Source organism: Pelophylax lessonae, assembly GCF_965119305.1.
Source record: "Pelophylax lessonae genome assembly, chromosome: 8".
NCBI lineage: Eukaryota > Metazoa > Chordata > Amphibia > Anura > Ranidae > Pelophylax > Pelophylax lessonae.
Genome location: NC_138775.1, coordinates 206,498,415 through 206,521,332, shown reverse-complemented (window position 1 = coordinate 206,521,332; position 22,918 = coordinate 206,498,415). Strand labels below are relative to the sequence as shown.

Below are 22,918 nucleotides of genomic sequence, written 5' to 3'. Positions count from 1 at the left end.
AGGTGGTATCAGAGCAGACGTGGTCAGGTGGATAGCCGAGGTCGAACACAGGAAGCAATCAGGAGACAGGTCAAGGACAAGCCGGGTCGGTAACAGGAGACAGGAACTGGAATATCACAAAGATAACGCACTGGAGGAGCAGAAGATCAACCAGCAACTAAAATCACTGGCAGGCTACATTATATAGGCCCAGGCAAATTGCTGGTAGTGCTGCTGGGTCCTACAGTCCTTCTCCTGCCAAAGTGCTGATAGCGCTGCTGGGTCCTAGAGCCTTTCTCCTGGTGTTTGTGCCCTGACACTACCTCTACTTAATGCAGAAGAATTGCGTTTTGACTGCTGCCGTGGGAAAAGGCAAATCAGGCTGGTGTACATGTAGATTTAGGCTTTTCCATTTAAAGCCCAACTCAGTGGAAAAAAAAGAATTCTACCCTTGCATTTATCCCTTCCCCCACCACACTGCAAGGGTTATTTTGCTTTTTTACATCTAGCAGACCTCAGAACATTCTATATTACTTACTCCAGCCGGCTCCAGCACTCTTCTCCTCTGCCTGAAGCTTCATTCTGTGGGCGGAGCCTCCATCACTAATCTATTATGGGTACCTCCTGGAGGATGTAGTGTGCCCGGATTCAGTCGCAGCTTACAGGGGAGCTGCGGGGGACTGGTTGCAGGGCTGGAAAAACCCTGCTGGGGCAAAGGATAAAGTAAGTATTTTCTCCTCAATGCCTTTGACTAATAACTTTTGTTTTTTTTCATGGAGCATGGCAATGTTGTAAGAGATCTGTAAGGGTAGGAGCTAGGTAAAGGCGTTTTTTTAATGGTTTTATTTTTTGTAATACAATAGTCTTCCAGGGAATTGTTGAGCAACTCATCAGGGCAAATATCTTTTTGTTCCTAGATTTTATTCTTTCCTAAATTTAGAAGTTACTGGCCATTGTTTTTGTTTTTCTTTAGACACAATTTAGCAAAAACTCTTTTCAAATAATTGTTTCATCTGATTTACTTGTTAAATGATTGTAGAATAGATGCCTATCCTCCCTCCCCTGTCTATTCTATATATAAGTGCATTTTAATGTTTTCTCATATGGTAAGCCCCTTCCAACTGGGCTCGGTTCCAGTTTTACCCTGCAGCTGTTGGATAAATGAAATGGGAGTTAGAGAAAAGCACCCCCTGTGTCGTTTACTCGACACTTTCCACACTATCTTGCAGATCCCAGGAGCAGCTCCTTGCTGTGTCAGTTACTGAGTAAGAAGGGAGAAAACCGCACAGATGCCAGATCTCATAGCCTGGTAAATGGGTTTTATAAATTTCAGAATAAAACTTGGAATAGCATGTCCCTGGGCAACTTAAATACCAGTTTTTCACAGTTAAAGACCTTCCTTGCCTGAGCATCTAAATAATTTATGGGATGAGGGTCTCTGTTGCATGCTCAGACATGGTTTGCTTTGACACTTTTAAAGCTTTACATAAAGCTGTTGTCCAGTTGTTTCAGATGCTCTTGAAGTACGGTAAGTGTTTTTTTGTTGCCTTTTTTCTTAGTATGTTAATGTTTAATTATACTGTAGCCTTATAAATTATCCATCACGGTTTATTGCTAACAAATTGGTAATTTACATTTAGCTTTTAGAAGGGAAAAAAAAAAACTTTTTTTCTGTGTCCCATGTTTTTGCATTTTAAATGCAAAATATTACAAATATGACAAGCAGACAAATGCAATGGTTGCAGCTGTCACATATTGCTTGCCCCCTCTGCTTCCAGTATATAAGCATTTTTCAGATGTTTTAGAGGTGGAAAATGCCTTTAGTTGTTAGGCATTTACAAGCATTTTATGAATGCATTGCTTGTGTCCCCTAGACTATCATAAAACTTTTCTAGAAGAATATTTAGAGGTTATAAAAAAAAAAAAAAAACCCCAAGTTAAATGGCCCAGTTAGAGGTAATGCAATTAGTTATGTTCTGACTTTTTGCCACTGTTTTGAAACCTAGTGTAAATAGGCCTTGAGGGTCATTTAACCTAGTAAGTTACTTTGTTAATGAGTTACAGCATGTTTTAACTTTAAAATATGTATTCTGCAAAAACCTATAACTAGGTGAGTTAATTGACCTGCTTGGCTATTTTGACAAACACCTCACCTGGGCACCTGCTTTGGGACTTGCAATTGTACATAAAGACTGCTATATACATCACGTGACCACTTTATTAGGTACACCATTTCAATTGCTCGGTGACACAAATTGCTAATCAGCCAACCAAATGGCAGCAATTCAATGCATTTAGGCATCTAGATTTGGTGAAATCGACTTGCTGAAGTTCAAACCGAGCATCAGAAAGGGGAAGAAAGTGAGTTTGAATGTGGCTCGGTTGTTGATGCCAGACAGGCTGAGTATTTAAAAAACTACTCCTCTAGGACTGGTCTGAAAAAGGGAAAATATCCAATGAGTGGCAGTTGTGTGGAGGAAAACGCCCTCTTGAGGTTGGGCAGACTGGTTCCATATCATAGAAAGGAAGCGTAACTCAACTACTCATTACAACCAAGATATGCAGAATACCCTCTCTGAACACACAGCTCATTAAACCTTGAAGCAGAGTGGCTACAGCAGCAGAAGACCACTCCGGGTGTCACTCCTGTCAGCTAAGAACAGGAAACTGAAGGTAGAATTTACACTGGCTCACCAAAATTGGACAGTAGAAGATTGGAAAAAAATTGGTCTGATGAATCTCCTTTTCAGCTGCGGCATTCAGATGATAGGGTCGAAATTTGGCGTAAAAAACATGAAAGTATGGATCCATCTTGCCTTGTATCAACAGTTCAGGCTGGTGGTGGTGTAATCGTGTGAAATTTTTTCTCGTTACGCTTTTGGCCCCTTAGTACCAAGTGAGCATTGTTTAAACGCCACGGCCTACCTAAGTATTGTTGCTGACCATGTCCATCCCTTTATAAAATACAGTGTGCCCATCTTCTGCTGGCTACTTCCAGCAGGATAATGCACCATGTCACAAAGCTCAAATCATCTCAAACTGGTTTCTTGAACATGCCAATGAGGTCCCTGTCCTCCAATGGCCTCCACAGTTATCAGATCTCAATCCAGCACCTTTTGGATGTGGTGGAACAGGAGATTCACATAATGGACATGCAGCTGACAAATCTGCAGCAACTGTGTGATGTTATCATGTCAATATGGACCAAAATCTCAGAGGAATGTTTCCAATGCCTTGTTGAATCTATGCCATGAAGAATTAAGGGAGTTCTGAAGGGTGTCTAACCGAGTACTAGCAAGGTGTACCTAATAAAGTGGCTGGTGAATGTATGTTTTATTGATACTAACACAAAGAGGAAGTGGGAGATCCACATTAATGCACTTTCAGAGTTTGTACGTTTCTGTTAGATTGTATATATTAGAGTTTTTTCACATTATTATAATTTTAGTGCCAAGAGGATGCATTGGATTTGCATAATATAGAAACTGGAAGCACAGTGCACTTTGTATCATTAGGAGTTGAGAGATGGATAGATATGTGACATGTGCACAATTTCTTTTTTTCATTTCTTTTATTTTTTTCACTTTTAATTTTTCCTTCTTAGCTCAGAGGAAGTGGTGGATCTACACCCACATACCTTTTTTTTTTATACATCATTTTTTTCCCCATAAATGCATATTTCTTTATATGTCTACATATGTTTAATGTGATTTTTTTTTTTTTTTTTTTTAAAGCTCACAGGAAGACAAAAGACAGCCAATGCTTTTTTGGGGGACCACACAATCCTCCCTTCATAAGGACTTAAATGAGAAAACATTTTCTATAGGGCTCTATCTATGCTTGCAAAGGGATTGTGCTTGGAGGAGTTTCTCAAGCACACCTCCGTTGAGACTACTGATGCTCCTTTTTTGACAAAACAACTCCAAGGACAATCCCCAGATAGAATGCCTCTAATGAAGGGGGATTATTTGGATTTCTAAAAATGTTGGCTGTCTCTTCCTCCTTTTTATCTCAATTTCATCAGCAAACTTTTAGAGACGATCGGCTTGCACTTTTTCTGTCCATTTACCTGATGTCAATTGTGACGCGGTGGGCATGTATCCCTGAACACACACTGAGATTGGGGACATGCACCTGCATCCACATGGATGTCAAGTTGGGGGTAGTGTCTTTGCAGCAATTGACATCGGTGGGACTACCTGCACAGCAATGCACATATCACCTTAGCATTCCCCGTGCGAGTGTAAATGTGGCCCTTTATGGGCTTACGCTTTTGTATGCCACAGGGGAATAAGGCTTTAGCTGTTCAGCAGTTGATGCATTGAAAATGGTAGCAGGGATGTTTCTCTTTCATGCAACGACGGACGCAGCTTCAGCTCTTGATAACCGTTGGGTTATACTGCCCCCTACAGGAGTAGGACACTAGGCAGAAAAAAAGGCAGGGTACGCCCATGGGCAGTCCCAGGGGGTATACTCCCTCTCTCTGCTATAGGCACTCAGTTTTGTTTCTGCCTAGTCAAGAGTAAGGACCTAGTTCCTTGCTGGGATCTTTGGTCCTGGCAATTTTTTCTTTTTAGATAGAATTTTTTTTCTCCTGGGTTTTTCCTGTCAGATCTACAATCAACTGCCAGACTTGGTGAGGCGCTGGTTAATCTAGATCCAGTGGTCACTCCAGTCTAGATAGCTAGCGCAGACCTCTGCTCCATGCTAGGTCGGCCGTGACATAGCCCCACTGGACGGGAGCTGGCCTGCGAGTTAAACATCTCGCGAGGTCACATACGACTGGGTCTCAGCCCGAGTTGGAGCGTTCCTCTTGGCCGACAGCCCCCCATTTTGATGGAGAGGGGTTCTGTCTGTAGCGGTGCCCATCTGGTTTTTAGTATGATGAGTAGCTGTCCTCCTCTCTCCCCTGGGAGGGTTTTGGTGTGGTCGTGGGCCCCTCCTTGAAACGGTCTGACCCCCGGGGTCCCCTCCTTCCCATAAGGCACACCCCCCCTGTTATCTGTCCCCCATCCTACCCCCCTTCCCCTCCACATATGTTGGGACTGTTTGGGTGGTCTGGCCCTGGGGTGGTGGCAGAGTGCTATGCTGGCGATGGGGGCCGGGGTGTGTACCGTCGGCGTCAGGACGATCGACTGTGCAGGGGGGTTGTACCTGGTAAGGGCCCCTGGGTCTGTCCTTGAGGCCTGGGTTCCTGCTATTTTGTTGTAGCCTCTGTGTTTCTATACACCGCGGCCATGTTTGTGTAGTCCGGCAGCCATTTTGCGGTGGTTTGCCATAGAAAATGGAGGCGGCCATGTAATATCCATTTCTCTGATGTTCATTGAAGGACTCAGCACCCACACCTCTGTGGAGTTGTAATTCTTCTGACACTTCTTGTAACTAAACCGAGTGCCTATAGCAGAGAGAGGGAGTATACCGCCTGGGACTGCCCATGGGCGTAGCCAGCCTTTTTTTTTTCTGCCTAGTGTCCTACTCTTGTAGGGGGCAGTATAACCCAATGGTTATGAAGATCTGAAGCTGTGTCCGTCAATGAACAACAGAGAAATGGGTTTTACGTTAAGTCAAATATCCTATTTTTTTGATTACTGAACCATAAGTGAGAAGTCTGGACTTTAATCTCTGTATCTCTCCCAGATAGGTATGAGAGAAACTGAACATGGGGATATTAGCTAAGTGTTCTGATTAGGTTTCAGTCTGACAATTTTCCACGTGACTCATTCAATTTTTCAGCAGGAATTAGCTGAAAGTCCAATGCTTTCATTTTGATTCCCTGGCTTTCTTTTGTTGGACAAATCTTACCCTGACTTGCTGTTTATTATAAGTTCCTTCTATGATGACATTTGTAAAAATTTTTGAAGAGCAGTTTACATTTTGTGCTTATTTTAATGGTTTTACCTTTTACTGCTCTCATCCTGTTATATTGTTGGTGCCTGACTGATCGAAGGTAATTTGCACACTGTTTGTATTTATGGTCATTGATTTGATTTTTGGTCTTATTTTTGCTCTTAGGTGTCTCAGCACTCGCCCAGGTGAGACTGGAATGGATGTAACGAGTCGTTGCACCCTAGGAGACCCCAACAAACTGCCGGAGGGGGTCCCACAACCAGCTCGAATGCCTTATGTCTCGGATAAGCATCCACGGCAGACTCTGGAGGTCATTAACCTTCTTCGAAAACACCGAGAACTCTGTGATGTAGTGCTTGTTGTTGGTGCCAAGAAGATCTATGCCCATCGGGTCATTCTCTCTGCTTGCAGCCCTTATTTTAGGGCTATGTTTACTGGAGAGTTAGCTGAAAGTCGTCAGACTGAGGTAGTAATCCGGGACATTGATGAGCGAGCCATGGAATTGCTTATTGACTTCTCCTATACATCCCAAATCACAGTGGAAGAGGGCAATGTACAGACCCTTCTACCAGCTGCATGCCTTCTTCAGCTTGCAGAAATCCAGGAAGCCTGCTGTGAATTCCTTAAGCGACAGCTTGATCCCTCCAACTGTCTAGGTATCCGAGCCTTTGCTGACACTCACTCTTGCAGAGAGTTGCTGAGAATTGCAGACAAATTTACCCAGCACAACTTCCAGGAGGTAAGGTGATGGAAAATATAGAAGGAACAAAGTCTGTGCTTTACATGGGATAAAGTTTCCCAGCAGTTGTTTGTTTGATGTGCTTGTTAAATGACAAAAGGACACGGTGATGACAGCTTAAGGATACCACATTTACACACAGAAATGTCATGCTATTCTGAAACACAACAATACAATCATCGCTAGTCACTGGCTGTACATTTAAAGCAAACATTTAGTTTCCTAAAACCTCATAAGATGACAGTTAAAGCAGGTCCCTCTGCGTGTCTTTCAATATCCTAATGGGAGTTTCTAAATCTATGGTTTTCTGTTTGGCAATTTTTTTTTTTTTGGGGGGGGTGGGGGGGGGGGTGAGACAAGTGTTGGCTTGCTGTCACATGCAATGCCCTAGTTGATAGGAAGCTTTAATGTCCAATAAGAGGCTGTGGGAGGGGCTGAACCAGAAAAGCCAAGGAATGCGGAGTAATTCAAGAGTCGTGATACTTGTGAACATAGTGAAAATTGCATTGCACTGAGGCTGCCAATTTATACAACTTTGGAAATCAAAGGTTATTTCTTTTTTACTCCAAAAAAGATAAGTGCTGGACAGCACTCCCTTTTCCTGCGCTCGGAACCTGGTCCTCAGGCTGTTACAATCCTGGAACTCGTACTGGTATTAGGCATCCATGATGGCTAGGCTTTGCTGCCCCTTACGACCAGGGTGGTCGACCAGACACTGAAAATACAAAGCAAAAAAGGGCGCACCAGCCTAGCGCATTATCCTTGGCAAGTTTATTTGGATAAAATTGTTTAAAATCAAATACTCACAAACAAACAAGAAGTTTCAATGGACTTGACCATGGCCTCCAGGCTCTGAGGAAGAGGCACAGCCTCGAAACGCGTCAGCCCTCTGCTTCCAGTAAAGACGTTGATCCTCTGGTAGGAGGCAGGTGTATGGAATTGATGTGCCTGAAACTTCTTGTTTGTTTGTGAGTATTTGATTTTAAACAATTTTATCCAAATAAACTTGCCAAGGATAATGCGCTAGGCTGGTGCGCCCTTTTTTGCTTTGTATTTCTTTTTTACGTTGTGACGTGCATTTGAAAAAAAAAAAAGAAAAGCCCTGCTCTTTGGTGAACAGAATCCCCCCTTTTTTTATTTTCTTTTCAAATCGTGTGCTCTTATGCAAGTCAAGTTATTTCTCGGTTTGTAATATAACTTTTAAGGAGAAGCTGCTGTAACCTTTGCTGTAAAACCAACCTGAGCATAATGTAAGTAAAGTATCCATTTGCATACACTGGGCAAGGTTTTCAATGAGCAGCAACCAACAGAAGTGCATTACAGAAACTCCTAGCATTTTACTTAGCCACCATGTGCAGTGACTTGCCCGTTTTTGTTTTAAGAATTTTCAGTGGTTCATAGCAGCCATTCAGAATTAGTCTCGCTATAGACTGTATTTAAGGGATTTTTTGATTGGTAGGTTTCAAAGACTTACTGCAATTCGTCTATCTGCTATATGCACCTCATTAAGATTGCATGCTTGCCATTTAAGTAGAATTCCAGCATAAACCTATTTAGTCCTAAAAATCTCTCTTCCTCCATCCTCACATCTATGCTGACTAACCTACGTGAAAAAGAGGCATATATTTACCTATTTTCTGGCCCCTCTGGTCTGGTCGCGGGATCCCGTGTCAGCCATTGGTGGCTGCAAGAGAGCGGAGAGAGCAATCAACAATGGCCATTGGCCACTAAAGCCTGGAGCAGTGTAGTCACCCATAGGCGTATGGCACATCCATTGTCTGCGTTTCCTCCCCCCCCCCCCCCCCCCTACAGAGGCTGGCTGACACAGGGGAGCCAAATCATGTGACCAGACCAGAGGGCTTAAAATGGGTAAGTATATGCATCTTTTATTACACAGGTTAGCTAGCAATAGATGTTAGGAGGGAGGGGACATTTTTAAGACTAGATATGTTTATGTTGGAATTCTACTCTTAATTACTGTCTCTTTTTTGGCTGTCTTAAAGCAGTTTTAAACACAAAAAGAAACGTATTGCAGTTTACCAATTCTTCGATGTGGTTTCTGCATTGAGTTTTTTTTTTTTTTTTTTTAAGGCTTTTTTTCTTTTCTTTAAGGCTTTTTTTTTCTCCTTTTTATATTTATCTGGTTGGCTGGCCAGTAAGTCTGTTACTATTATTCAACCTCTTTTAACAGACCAAGGTGCCCAGACAAAAGCAGCATTTAGAGGATTCAGACAAACCATTTACCACTGACAGGGGAGCTTGCAATGGTGAACTTGTATTCATTTTATGTAAAACCTTTTTTATCCTAAAAAAAAAAAAAAATTACTGGCGTTCAACTTTGTTATTCAAGGCCTCTTTCACACGAACATCCTGATCAGGTCTGCCTTCTCCTCTATTGAGTGGCGGGTGTAAATGAACATGTCCGTTTTTTACAATTGCCTACCTCCAATCCACCAAAAACAAACGGAAGAGGAGTTCGCTTCCCTCCATCTGGGCAAATAGGAGGGAGTCAGGTGTACACGGAGCAGACATGGACCTGTCTTCTGCCTGCTCAATGGGGGATCAGCGGAAAGATCCCTTGCTGAGCAAGCGGATCGCTGGTGGATTCTGCTCTGTGTAAAAGTTCCCCTTTTAAGAGACCCTATGGGAGGTAGCCGCAAGCTGTGACCCAACCTGGGAATGTTGGAACAGCCTTCCATTTAGCCGTATCAGGAAGGTCTTGGAAGTTGCTACATTCATGTGCAGTGGAGGCCTCCTGTTCTTTTATACTTGCAACAGTTGTTTTATTTTTACTTTTTTCATGCATTAGCCTCAGTTTCCACTAGTGCGGCTACGAAGTCGTGCTACTTCTAGCACGACTTTGTAGCGAAAGTAAACTGCGGCTTCAGTTAGACTTTTCCCTCATATATAGAAGGAAGTCGCGCTCAAAAGTAGTGCACAATCTACTTTTGAAGTCGCCGCAACTGAAGCCGCGGCAGTGGAAACGGGCCCCATTGAAAACAATGGGTTTTGACTTGCTGTGCGACTTGACATGTGTCAAGTCGCACCGCAAGTCGCACTAGTGGAAACCGAGCCTAACAGACCGTTTAAAGAACGTCACATAAAAATGAATTCTGGAATGAACAATTCTAATTTAAATGAGGCCACAAAGCTGTATCGAAGCGCTCTTACCTATCATCAATATCATTTTTTTTTTTTTTTGTTTTATATTTCTTTTTGCTTATGCTGCCTGTCTCTTGGAGTGCAGGCAACAAGAGCCACAAGAGTGATCACTACAGGCTAATAAGTACTGCAGAGGAAGTGCAGACACACGCCACAGTCAATGCTCCTTTTTGGCAGTGGCAGCGCAGCGTTTGGTACAAGTGGTTAGAAGCATATCTTTGTGTTGTTGCCCCCCCATTCAGGTCACAATCCCAGGAAAGAAATAGCTCATGTGTTTGTTTGGACAGATGTCTCTTTTTCTACGGAATTAACCCCAAGAAATCCCATAATAAAAGGGTTGTGTTTTGCGTGTAGATAACCACCTTCTGAATTGGATTGCAAAAGCAAATCAAATCAGCGTTGCATTTTTTATTGTTGACATCTGGGTTTGCACAGTGATGTCTGTGCATATTGTGTGTGCATACACAAATCTAATATTTAAAAACATAATACTTTTATTTGTCTATTTTTTTCTATACATTTTTTTTTTTTTTCTTCATGCAAATGTAAGCTACTTTTTAATAGAGAGCTAATTACTTGTCTTGAGTATTGCAGAAATGAGTATGGTACGTGCAAGATCCCTCTTATGGGAAGCAGTTTTTTTCCCATGGTATACTGTGTCTTCTAATTTGCGTACCATTGCCAGAGTCCCAGGTGGGTTTTCAGTCAAGCTCTCAGATGGCCTCTGCCATGCTTGTGATATCAGTTTCTGTGTCGGAGAGTTGGACCACTTGTGTTTGTGTGTGTGTGCGCAAGCCTGTGTGCCCCCCCCCCCCTACTCTTTTCCATATCTATTTAGAGATCAAACCAGAATTCTGATAGGCATGCTCGATTCACATGCCATTTGAGGAGTCAGGGCTGACTGCAGCCAGCGGAGGTGCAAGCAGTTATGGGGACACTGTGGCTTCTGGTAAATATATTTTGGGGCACTGTCAGTCAATAAATTTTAATTAAGTTGCAGCTTTCTTTTTGTTTTTTTTTTTTTTTTGTTTTTTTTTTACAATAAACATAGTTTGCATCCATTATATTTTGTTAATATTTGCCTATTGCTGTTCTGTGGTAGCTGTTTTTAAATACCTGTTAAATTCTTTATTATGATGCAGTAGGCATGCTTATTGTTGGGATAGTTGTTTATGGCCCATAACTTATCTCTGTCTGTAGTTATCTTAGTTCAGGGTTAGCGAAGGCAGTGCACCAAAAAATGCTAAACATTTTTGAGCTTGTTATGTCGTTTTTAAGGGATAACCAATGTTCTTCGACTCTTTGGTTGAATTTGTATATTGCAGTGGGTCTATGTGATCTTGGCAGTTCTTGCATACATTATGTGTGCAGATGACACCATTTCTCAAGGCTGGCTATATATTTTTCTGTGATATGTATATGTGTTGCTGACCATTGCAAAATGTTCTAGCTTATCTAGCTGAACTCTTACAAACGCCCAATGACAGAAGCTATTTGCTCTTTGGAAGTAAACATTTATCAAGTGATACCTACCTCATGTGTGTCCCTACATGTTTTGCTTATATTTTGCTGCAACGATTTGAGAATGACTTTCAAGGTGTCAGAGGATCTTCAGGCTGTCAAATGTCTCCTGCTAATTAGAGCTGGTACCTGACAGACAGGGAGGGACAAGAGTTGTCCTCTGTTACTGGTATGTACAATTTGTGTTTTAAATTTTTTCAGTGCTGGAAAGCAGAGTGCCTCTGAGTAGTACAGTGCTCATGGCACAGAATGACTTGCCCTCCAAAACATTAGCTATACTTTTGATCCTGCGTGCACGGATGGCGATCCCACATCCCCAAGCAAAAAGAAGTTGGTACACCAGTGTATATTACTCAGGAACAGCACTTTCTCTTTCGTTCATTGACGGACACAGCTCTTGTCATTCTTGACCATTGGGTTATACTGCCCCCTACAGGAGCAGGATACTAGACAGAAAAAAAACTTCTGGCTACACCCATGGGCAGTCCTGGCATGGGTTCCCACCTGGTTCCTGGTATGAGGAGTAGCTGAACCCCCCCCCCCACCGCCCCTGGAGGGTTTTTGGTGTGGATGTGGGCCCCTCGTCGATCGGACCCCCGGTTTCCCCTCCTTCCCGCAGGCACCCTACCTGTTTTTGCGGAGTCCCTCAACCTGCCCCTCCACATACACTGGGGCGGTTTGGGTGGTCTGGTCACTGGCCTGGAGTGGGGGCAGGGCGCTAACTGGCGGTGGGGGCCGGGGGTGTGCGCTGCCTATGACCGGACGATCGACTGCGGGGGGAGCGTTTGTACCTGGTGGGGGCTCCTGCCAGGGCCCCCTGTCCTGCCTGGATCTGTCCTTGAGGCCTAGGCTCCCTGTATACCTCGTGGTGCCGCTATTTTGTTGTAGCCTGTATATTCTTATACACGTCGGCCATGTTTGTGTAGTCCAGCAGCCATTTTCTTATGGTTTGCATTGCAAGTAGTGGCGACCATGACAGGGGAGCATCGTGGGCGGCAATTGCGGTGCTGGGAGTCCTTCCTTTTCCCTAGTGTTGATTCCTGGATCATTTTAGCTTTGTGATCGCCTCGCGTGTAGTGCAGTTTCTCCTGGTGGTTGCAGGTGCCTGTGTCGGCAGGTGGTTAGTCTGGTAGGGTCCTCTCCCTCTCTGCTGAGGATCACTCTGTGCCTTGTGCCTGGCGACTTGGTGGTGCCAGCACGGTGGGAGTTGTCCCTTAGCAGTGTTACACTTTTTTGTGGGTTCCCCACCTGATCCCCTCTCTGAGCCTGTGGGCCCCTCCGGGTCCCAACCATCTATCCATGCACTGACCGTCCTTGTGTCCCAGGTGAAAGCGTCTTTTGCGGGCGACGGGCTAGCAAAAAGTGCCCCCGCTTTCCCCTGCCGCCTCCTGTCTCATCAGATCCTGAATTTGATTTGGCTGCCGCAGACGTGGTTCACCCGTTTCGGTCTGTGACTAGGCGCCTGGAAGCCTCTGATAGTGAGAATGGTTCCTTCACATCTGTGACCACGCATGAAAAGGCGCTGATGGATATACTGATTGGATCTGCGCGTGAGACCCTAAAGATGGAGGAAGCAGCTGAAGCTGTGTCGGAAGCGCAAGTACCCTTTGGTACTCACAAGCCATCCAGAGCGGCAAAGGTAATTCCTTTCACTGCTTATTTTTACAGAGTTGTCACAAAAGAGTGAGGACAACCAAAGCGTCCCCGTGGTGTTCCTAAGCGCTTTACTAGGCGTTACCCCTAGGAGGAGTCCCTTCTTAAGAAGTGAACTGTCCCACTGGTGGTGGACCCTCTGGTTTCAGGATTAAACAAGGAAACCATGATCCCGGTTGAAGAGTCCCCTGCCTTTTTACGGACCTAGCTTGACCGGAAGGCGGAGGCAGTGGCCTGCACTATGTACACCTTCGCTGGTTCGGCAATGAGGCTGCTATCCACCATTGCGCTGGTGTCGCAAACTCAGACCGAGTGGGCTCCTACGCCATGACCTGGAGGGAGCACAGCTCCCCCCCCGCCTTTGCCGAGCTGGCGGACCAGCTGGTCCAGGGGCTGCAGTTTATCTGTGATGCCTTTCTGGATGCGGCTCCTCTGATGGCATGCCTCTCTGTTTTGGCGGTGGTCCTTCGGTGTGCATTTTGGCTTAAATGCTGGTCTGTGGACAAGACCTCTGAAAAGGCCTTGACTGATCTTCCTTTTTACGGAGATCGCCTGTTTGGAGCTACCCTGGATGACATCATTAAAGGTCTCACGGGGGGGGGGGGGGGGGAGAGTATATTTCTTCCGCAGGCTACTAATTTTCCTTCAATGAGGGGTTGAACAGAATTGGGCCTCGAGTCCCAGCAAGGGCCAGGTATCAGCCTTGGCAGTTTTTTCCAACAACCCTTGGCCACACACTCCCTGGTACGTACTTTTTCTTTAGGATGTCTTATATTTAGTTCCTCCAGTGCAGGCTCCGTTGCCTCCTTGGGATCTTAATTTGGTGCTTTCAGCTTTACAGAAGCCTACCTTTGAAAATATTCGGGAGATTCCCCTGCTTATGCTGTCCCAGAAGGTGGCCTTTTTGGTGGCTATCACCTCTGCACGCAGGGTGTCGGAACTGGCGGCATTTATCCTGTCATTTACCTTTATCTGGTGAGTCACAAGGAAAAGGTGGTGCTTCGCCCCTGTCCGTCATTCCTTCCTAAGGTGGTCTCTGACTTTCATTTGAATGAAGACATTGTGTTGCCATCCCTGTGTCCCAGGCCTAACCATCCAAAGGAAATTGCCTTGCATGCCTTGGATGTGGTCCGGGCAATTAGGGTGTACCTGGCAGTTACGGAGTCTTTCAGGAAGTCGGACTCTCTATTTGGGCTCACGGATGGACTTCGAAAAGGATTGTTGGCTTCCTCTGCGACCATTTCCAGATGGATCAGACAGACGTTGGTTCAGGCCTGTTCCATCAGGGATCAGGCTCCTCCTTTCCTTGTCAAGGCACACTCTACTTGGACGCTTAGTGCTTCCTCTGCCTTCCGTCATGAAGCGTCAGTGATGCAGGTTTGCAAGGCGGCCACCTGGTCGTCTGATCACACTTTTACAAAGTGGACATGTTGGCATCTGCGTATGCTTCCTTTGGCCGCAAGGTTTTGGAAGCTGCTGTTTAAGAGGACCTAATCCTTCTTGAGGGTGTATTTTTATTCAGGGGGGCTCCAGTTGTTTTGGTTGAGCCCCTGTTGCCTGGTTGGCTAACTTTAGGCTTGGGAATTTTTTGCCGTTTCCCACCCCTCATGTTTAACACTGCTTTGTGACATCCCAATGGTTAAGAATGACCGGAGCTATGTCTGTCAATGAACGGAAGAGAAAATTGGATTTCTCTAGCGCTCATTGACAGACGTAGTCCTCGGTGATACACCACCTTCGGGTTATGTTGCCTCCACAGGAGCAGGACTAGACAGGAAATTAAAAAGCTCTGGCCACACCCTAGGGGCAGTCCCAGAGGGTATATCCTCTCTCTCTCTGCCTCAGCAAATCAGTTATTTTCTGTCTAGTTAGGAGTAAGGACCTAGATACCTTGCTGGGATCTTAGGTCCTGGCAAGATTTTTTTCTTAAAAGATTTTTAGACAGCCTTTTTTCTCCAGTGTTTCTGTGAGATCTTCAAGCAAGAAAGCTGAACTGGGCGACGGGCTGGATGTTGAGATCCGGTGGTCACCCCAGTTCAGCCTACGAGCGCGTGCAGGCCATAGCTCCGCGCTGGGTCGGCCGCGACAAAGTCCCATTAAAGGACTGACCCCGCGAGTTAAACGTCTCGCTGAAACGCCAAAGACCATGAGTCACGGCGTCCATATCGGTCGACAGCCCTCCCGCCCCGGTGGAGAGGGGTACTGTCAGGAGTTGGTGCCCGCCTGGTTCCGGTATGGTGAGTAGTATGTTCCCCCTTTTCCCCTGACGGGTCTTGTGGTGAACGCGGGCCCCTCTTTGTATGGTAAGATAGAGTCCCTCTCTATCCTATAAATGACACAGATCCTCCTACTTTGAGTGTGATTTTATGTGCAAAAAGCCAGGAGGCTTGGTTTGGGAGCTAACAATCTAATTGTATACATGTTAAAAAGATTGTAATCAGTGGCATTCTGGGAATCCTACGGTGATAAGTATGTTACCTACCAGTCAGAAGCCACGGACATGTAGACTGTCTTCCTAATCAGATCTCCAGCTATTAGCAGGCCTCCCGAAGGGCCATGCGGTCCGCCAGGGCCGGTACCGCCAACCACGCCAAATCCCCATGCAGAGAGAGTGTTGTGTGCCTTGCAGCACACCGCTATTCAGTACAGGCCGCCGCCATTTTTTTTGCTGGATCGCACGAGCCGCCATTTTGGCGTAGCCTCGTGTCTCCAGCATGGGGGCGGCCATGTTTGAGGTGATCCAAACACCTCGTGGAGCTAGGGGAGGCGCCGGAGGGCGTGCAGAGGGGCGGAGCCGCCTCCTTTCTTCCTGGGCAGCCAGCCAAAAGACTTCCTGTTTGTCAAGACAGCGCTGTAACCTGTTGCAGTTAAACTCTGAGCATCAAGTGGTGAGCCTGGGGGTCTATCTCTCTCTCTCTCTCTCTCTCGATCGATAGGGATCCCTAGCAGGTAACACTAAGGGGCTTTTTGTGGCGCTGGGGGTCTGAAAAAAAAAAAAAAAAAGTTTTTTTATTTTTGAATTATATTAACCAGGAAGTGACTGGAATTATCATGGACCCTGCCACACATATTCCCCCACCTGTTTCCCTCGAGGGGGCCACGGGACCCGCCGGTGCACAGAGTGTAGAGTCATTTACAGCAATTTTGGAGTCTATGGTGGCTCGGGTGGAGGCGGCCTGTCAGGGACGGGGGTCAAGGAAACGACCCCCGCCTACCCCTATACTATCTGACACCTCTGACTCAGATTCAGAGATGGTCACTGCAGTTGCAGGTTCCTCTGCAAGGGCTGTTATCCCAGGTAAAGCCACCTCAGACAGTGAGGAGGACGCTTCTTCTCCTGCTATAATTCAGGAAGAAGCATTGGTGGACGCACTAGTTGTGGCAGTGCAGGAAACCTTAAAACTTGAGGCTTTACCGGCAGAGGCAACTGAAACAGAGATTCCTTTTGTTACTAATAAGCCCATCAAAACGGTGAAGGTTTTTCCTGTACTCAAATGTTTCGGTAATCAGATTAAAGGAGAATGGGAGCATTCTAAACGTACCTTTTACTATTTCCAAGCGTATTGCTAGACGCTATCCGTTTGAGGAATCCATCATTAAGAAATGGACGGTACCACCAGTGGTGGATCCACCTATTTCCAGGCTGAATAAAGCCACGGTTATCCCAGTGGAGGAGACTTCGTCCTTTAAGGATCCGGTGGATCGAAAGATGGAAGCAGAGTCCCGCACCATCTTCTCTCTGATAGGGTCAGCATTTAGACCAGTAATTGTTATTGGTCTAGTTTCCCAGACACTTACGGAATGGGCGAAAATGGTACGCCAAGACCTTAGGGGAAAAGATATTCCCCAGGAGACATCTGATTTGATGGAACAGATTATACAAGGGCTACAGTTTATCTGTGACGCAGCCTTGGACACTACTCCCTTATTAGGGCATGCATCTATGTCAGCGGTGATCCTCAGACGTGTGCTGTGGTTAAAATGCTGGTCAGCTGACCTAGGTTCCAAAAAGACCTTGACAAATCTCCCTTTTCAGGGGAATCGTCTATTTGGGGCCAACCTAGATGAAATCATTAAGGATGCCACTGGGGGCAAGAGCACTTTTTTGCCACAGGCTGCTAAAGCTAAGGGACCTCGCAACAAGCGAGGACCTTTCTTTACCGCCCATAAAGGGCGCCCGGCTGGTACTAGCGGGAAAGGCAAGACTCCTCCAGGAGGGTTCAAGAAGGGCTGGTCGGACAAGCAGAGGACCAACCCAGCCAAACCCGAAGCAAAGGAGTACACAGCCTGAAGGTGCGCCCCCACCCGGTTTCAGGGTGGGGGGACGTTTTCACCGGTATTCAGGACATTAGATCGAGCTTCAACCACTACTACCGGTGCGATTCTTCCCTTCCAACATTTAAGTACTACAGGAAGCGGTAGTTACCGTTCCCTGAATAGATCTTTTCCTTTACCTTTTTCCTAAGATTAGTCCCTATACCTCACAGGAATCGGATCTGGTTGACCAGATAGGCCAAGTAGCCTCTAGTCGGGTGACTTCGGTCCCTGAGGTTCAACCAGAAAAGATCACCCTTCCTGATAACAATCAGGTATCTGATAAATGTGTGGGAACAGAAAACGACCAGACTTTCTCGGCTGGTCGGGGCCAGATAGCTCTAGGGACGCCTGGTTCAGATTCTATCAGCGCCAGTGGTCCTAGAAATTCTAGGCTGGCCTCCTCAAGCCGGCCTGGCCGACTTGGACATGCTAGTCGCAGACATTCCGTGGGAACTTCGTCTCAGGGAGTGTCTGTGGTCTCAAGGACCAATTTACCATCATGCTTTACAGTCGCTGGGTTTAATGGCCTGGCCATTGAGACCCAAGTACTGAAGGACAGAGGTTTGTCTACTTCAGTCATTCCTACCCTTATTAAAGCAAGGAAAGCGACTTCCAGCAAGGTCTATTATCACACATGGAAGACTTATATTGCGTGGTGCGAATCTTTAGGATTTCCTCCACGTACCTATTCGGTGACTCGAATATTGGCCTTTTTGCAAAAAGGGGTTGAGCAGAAGCTAGCCTTGAGCACCATCAAGGGTCAAGTTTCAGCATTAGCAATCTTCTTTCAGAAACCTTTAGCTACCAAGTCCTTGGTGCGGAATTTCATCCAGGGGGTGCGGCACCTGGCTCCTCCAGTCCGCGCGCCCTTACCGCCCTGGGATCTTAATTTGGTTCTGTCGGTTCTACAGAAACCTCCCTTTGAAAACATCAGGGAGATTCCCTTGCTTACTTTATCCCAGAAGGTGGCCTTCTTGGTGGCTATTACTTCTGCTCGCAGGGTGTCAGAACTGGCTGCATTATCATGCCAGTCCCCATACCTAGTGATTCATAGGGATAAGGTAGTACTTCATCCTAAGCCATCTTTTCTTCCTAAGGTGGTTTCAGATTTTCATCTGAATGAAGATATTGTACTACCTTCCTTGTGTCCTCAGCCCAAGCATCATCGGGAACATGCGTTGCATTCCCTAGATGTGGTTCGGGCAATCAGGGTATACCTGAAAGCTACGGAATCATTCCGTAAGACGGATTCACTTTTTGTGATCACGGATGGCCCCAGAAAGGGTTTGCCTGCATCTGCCGCGACCATTGCCAAATGGATTAGACAAACGGTGGTACAGGCTTATTCTATTAAGGGTCAGAGTCCTCCGTTCCCCGTTAGGGCGCACTCCACTCGAGCGCTCAGTACTTCCTGGGCCTTTCGCCATCAGGCGTCAGTGGTCCAGGTATGTAAGGCGGCCACCTGGTCGTCGGTACATACCTTTACAAAATTCTATAAAATTGATGTGACGGCATCGGCGGATGCCTCATTTGGCCGCAAGGTTTTGCAGGCCGCAATTTGAGGAGACCGGTGGTCTACCTCGAGTGTTTTTTTCTGTTTGGAAAAAAAAAAAAAAAAATTTTTTCTTTTTTGTTGAGTCTCATCATTAAGGATGAGCATTGTAAATTTCTAGTTGGCACCGGTTGGGCCTTCTAGATTGGGATTTGATTTCATTTTCCCACCCCTCATTTGTGATACTGCTCTGGGACGTCCCGAAGGTGGTGTATCACCGAGGACTACGTCTGTCAATGAGCGCTAGAGAAAAATGGATTTTTGTAAAATCTTACCGTAAAATCCTTTTCTCTTAGCTCATTGACAGACGTAGTCCCCGCCCCTCTGTTTTTTTGAGTTGGGTTGGGTTAAAATCTCTAAAGACTGCTTTTTCACGTAACTGATTTGCTGAGGCAGAGAGAGAGAGGATATACCCTCTGGGACTGCCCCTAGGGTGTGGCCAGAGCTTTTTAATTTCCTGTCTAGTCCTGCTCCTGTGGAGGCAACATAACCCGAAGGTGGTGTATCACCGAGGACTACGTCTGTCAATGAGCTAAGAGAAAAGGATTTTACGGTAAGATTTTACAAAAATCCATTTTTTTAACTTACCGTAATATCCATTTCTCTGATTTTCATTGACGGACACAGCACTCACCCCTCTGTGGGTTTTTTTTTTTTTTTTTGCAGGAACATCACATAGAAGCTGTACAACTACATCACTGATTGGTGTTTTCAGTCTTTACTGTTGCTCAATGGCAGTCGGATATTGTAAGGTTGTCTAACTGGCAAACACGAGCAAGACCCATAAACATCTACAGTTTTATCCTAGGGCCATTTCCTTTGCCACTCAGACATTTACAGGTTCATTGAATACTTCTTTGTGCAAGTAATAAGGTATATATAACCTTTGTATTAAACGTTATTACAGTATTTAATTACATGGTCTTTAAAACCTACATTGGCACAAGCACATCTACATGTAACTGCCCAACATTAAACACCTCTTAGTCTTGGTCCAATAAAGCAGAACTAAACCCACCGATTTTGACTGTTGCCTAAAAAAGTTAAATTCAAGGCATGCCGTAAATGATCAGTGCCACATTTGCGTGTATGGTCAACCAAACTGTCAAGCCATCAAATGGTTGGTGAGGCAAGGGCCAGGACTATCAAGACTATACTTACATTCCACGTTAACATATTGGTGCCCATACCATAACATTATATCCATTATTAAATAACTACTTATTCATATATTTCAATCTCTACCTAGACATATGCTGAACGGTGTCCCCTGCGAGGAGGCTTGGGGGGCTGCAGAGGACTCGTTTGGGGGCAGTCACCACCAACTGCTACCTGCCGCATCTAGGCAGAACAATAAACAGGGATGCTGCAAGTTTAGTATGAAGTCCAGTCATAGCATGCATATTATTCCATATACAGTATGTCTGCTTATTCACAAGAGGGAATTGAGATGGTTAAAGTAAAACATGTTATTTGGTTAAAGGCTCTGATTAACCTCCCTGGCGGTAATCCTGAGTGTGGCTCGGGGTTAATTTTCAGTACCAAAAGAGGTAACCCTGAGCCACACTCGGGATTACCCTATAGTGAAACTTGCCTTGTCCCTGCGATCCCCTAATGTCCTTCTGCTGTGTCCTACGGCCGATGCCGGCATCCGGGTTCCCTTCTCTGTGAGCGCCGCGGGGCAGAACCAGGCGGGAAATTCAAAAAAATAAACAAAACATGACATATACATTGTAATCTGTTAGGATTACATTACTGTGTGCAAATATTTTACCTCAGTTTTGTCCCTAGTTCCTTGTCCAGTGCCCTGCCTGCACTTTTACTGTTCTTTCTCCCTGGAAACTTGAGAAAGTCCATGGCATTCAAAAAGTGTTCCTTTTAGGTAAAAAGCAGTTTTAGACCAGCTAGAACACAGCGAAAGAGCATTTGAATTGCTTGAACAATTGAATGATAGTGATTAATGGAGAAATTCGTCAGACGCTGAAAGTTACGACAGCGACGATTCTGCGACTGAGCTCAGTTATGTGCGAACTTGGTGCTCTATTGACTGCGGTACGGATCAGGCAGCACCCCCAAGATTCCCATTTACTAGAACACCTGGTATGAAAGTAGACGTTGAACATGACAACCCCTTAGCATACATACAATAATTTCTGACCGATGAGGTTTTTGAAAAAATAGTTTCCGAGACAAACCAGTACAAAGAGCAACAATTAGCTACTCTGTATCGGAAGTTTTCAAGAAGTTTAAAGTGGGAACCAGTGACCAAAGATGACATTTGGAAATTTCTGGGTCTAATAATACTTCATGGAGTGGTGGGGAAACCCCTGCAGAAGTGGTATTGGAAACTAATACATTACTTGCCACTCCATTCTTTGGCACGGTCAGGTCAGAGCACAGATTTTCTCTGATCATGAAATATTTACACTTCGAAAACAACAAAGAATTTGATGAAACTACTCATCCTGCACAAAAACTAATGAAAATTTGGGAAGTATCTGAAATGATTCTAAAGAATTTCCAATGGAGCTATGTGCCAGAAATGGATATCTGCATAAATGAAAGTCTAATGGCCTACAAGGGAAGGCTCAGCAAGGGAAGGCAAGGTACAATGCATTGCATCAAAGAGGGCACAATTTGGCATAAAATCCTACATGCTATGTGAGTCGTCAACTGGCTACATTTGGAATTCTTGTTATATACACTGGAAAAGGAACAAAATTCAATCCAAAATACAGCAACTATGTAATGGCAACATCTTCCGTTCTTTCACTCATTGAGCCATTGCTAAATCAGTGCTATTGCGTAACAACCGACAACTTTTATACCTCTCCTGAACTTTGAGTTTCTTCTGCAAAACAAAACAGATTCCTATGGAACCGTTAGGGCTAACTGTTAGGCAATAGGAAGCTGAAGATTGGAGAAATGGTTGCCTGGCAGTCAAAATGATGGCACTGCGATGGTGTGACAAGAAAGATCTCTGCCTAATGAGTACAGTTCATTATACCTCCACTGTTCTGGTACACACGAAAGGTGGGAAAGAAATTATGAAGCCAAAGTAGTGATAGACTACAATACCACCATGGGACGTGTCAACATAGCTGACCCAGTAATGAGGAAACCACAAAAGAAGTACTATAAGAAGACCTTCAGACATTTTCTTGAGCAATGCTTGTGGAATGCCTACATTCTGCTCAAAAAAAGTGTGAAGCCTGGGATTCATTCTGACTTCATTTGGAAAGTTGCTGAACGTATCTTGAACCACTAAACACCATCAATGGCTGTGAATAGAGTTCGACATCGTGCTGTTGGAATTTGTCAACCTGGAACGCCTGACTGGTCATCACTTCATGGACTACATCCCACCAACTGAGAAAAAGTCATCGCCTACAAGGATGTACATGGTTTGCCGCTCTAAGTGAGATGACAGTGGAAGGAAAATCCAGTAGGGAAGCCAGGTTCCATTGTCCAGATTGTGACGTCTGACTTTGTGCAGTCCCATGCTTCAAATATTTTCATACTCGGGATGTTTACTAAACCAATATACAGTGTCTAGTATTCCAGTGATAAGTAATATTATTGCACCCTTGTTTGGACAGATTTCAGTGTCTTTGGTTTGATTACATTACTGAATAAAATTTATTATTATTATTATTATTATTTATGATTTCGAGTTTTAAACGTTATCATACCCAGGATGTCTACTAGACTCTTGTTTAGACAGATTTGTGAGTTATTCCAAAGAATTACAGGCCTACAATATAAAACAGATTTCCATGCAAAACAATGTACTGCTTTGACATTCAAAAATACTGACATATTTAGACCGCCAGGGAGGTTAAGGGAGTAGGTACAGAGCTTCAGCTCTTTGATGTAGGAGCCACATGCTCCTAGTATGTTGTCTATATAAGGATCAGGCAACAATCCTGTTGCTAAAAATCTCTTACATCGTAGGGTGCTTTAACACTGCTTGTACATAGGGTGTTACAAGATCCACTTTGAATCTAAAAAGCAGGCTGCATTCCAGAGTGTTTATAACTAAAGGGTTCTGTGGCCTTTGGAAGTGTCTTGATCTTTGATCTATGAAATGTTTCACTGCATCGGTGACCCAGGGGACTGGAAAGGAAGTCTTTGCAAAGACTCAAAGA

The 22,918-nt window shown here is 45.0% G+C and overlaps 1 protein-coding gene across 3 annotated transcripts in view; it reads left to right on the top strand.

Annotated features, from left to right (window-relative positions):
- KLHL20 (kelch like family member 20) overlaps nt 1–22,918 on the top strand; it is a 107,227-nt gene that overhangs the window by 37,883 nt on the left and 46,426 nt on the right. For 2 of the 3 annotated variants that reach the window (XM_082266469.1, XM_082266470.1), the window contains exon 3: nt 5,992–6,565. In XM_082266469.1, the coding sequence (XP_082122595.1) occupies nt 5,992–6,565 (574 nt within the window). Of the gene's footprint in view, nt 1–1,201; nt 1,289–5,991; nt 6,566–22,918 lie in introns of those variants that run through there. The other variant, XM_082266471.1, reaches the window with a different exon arrangement.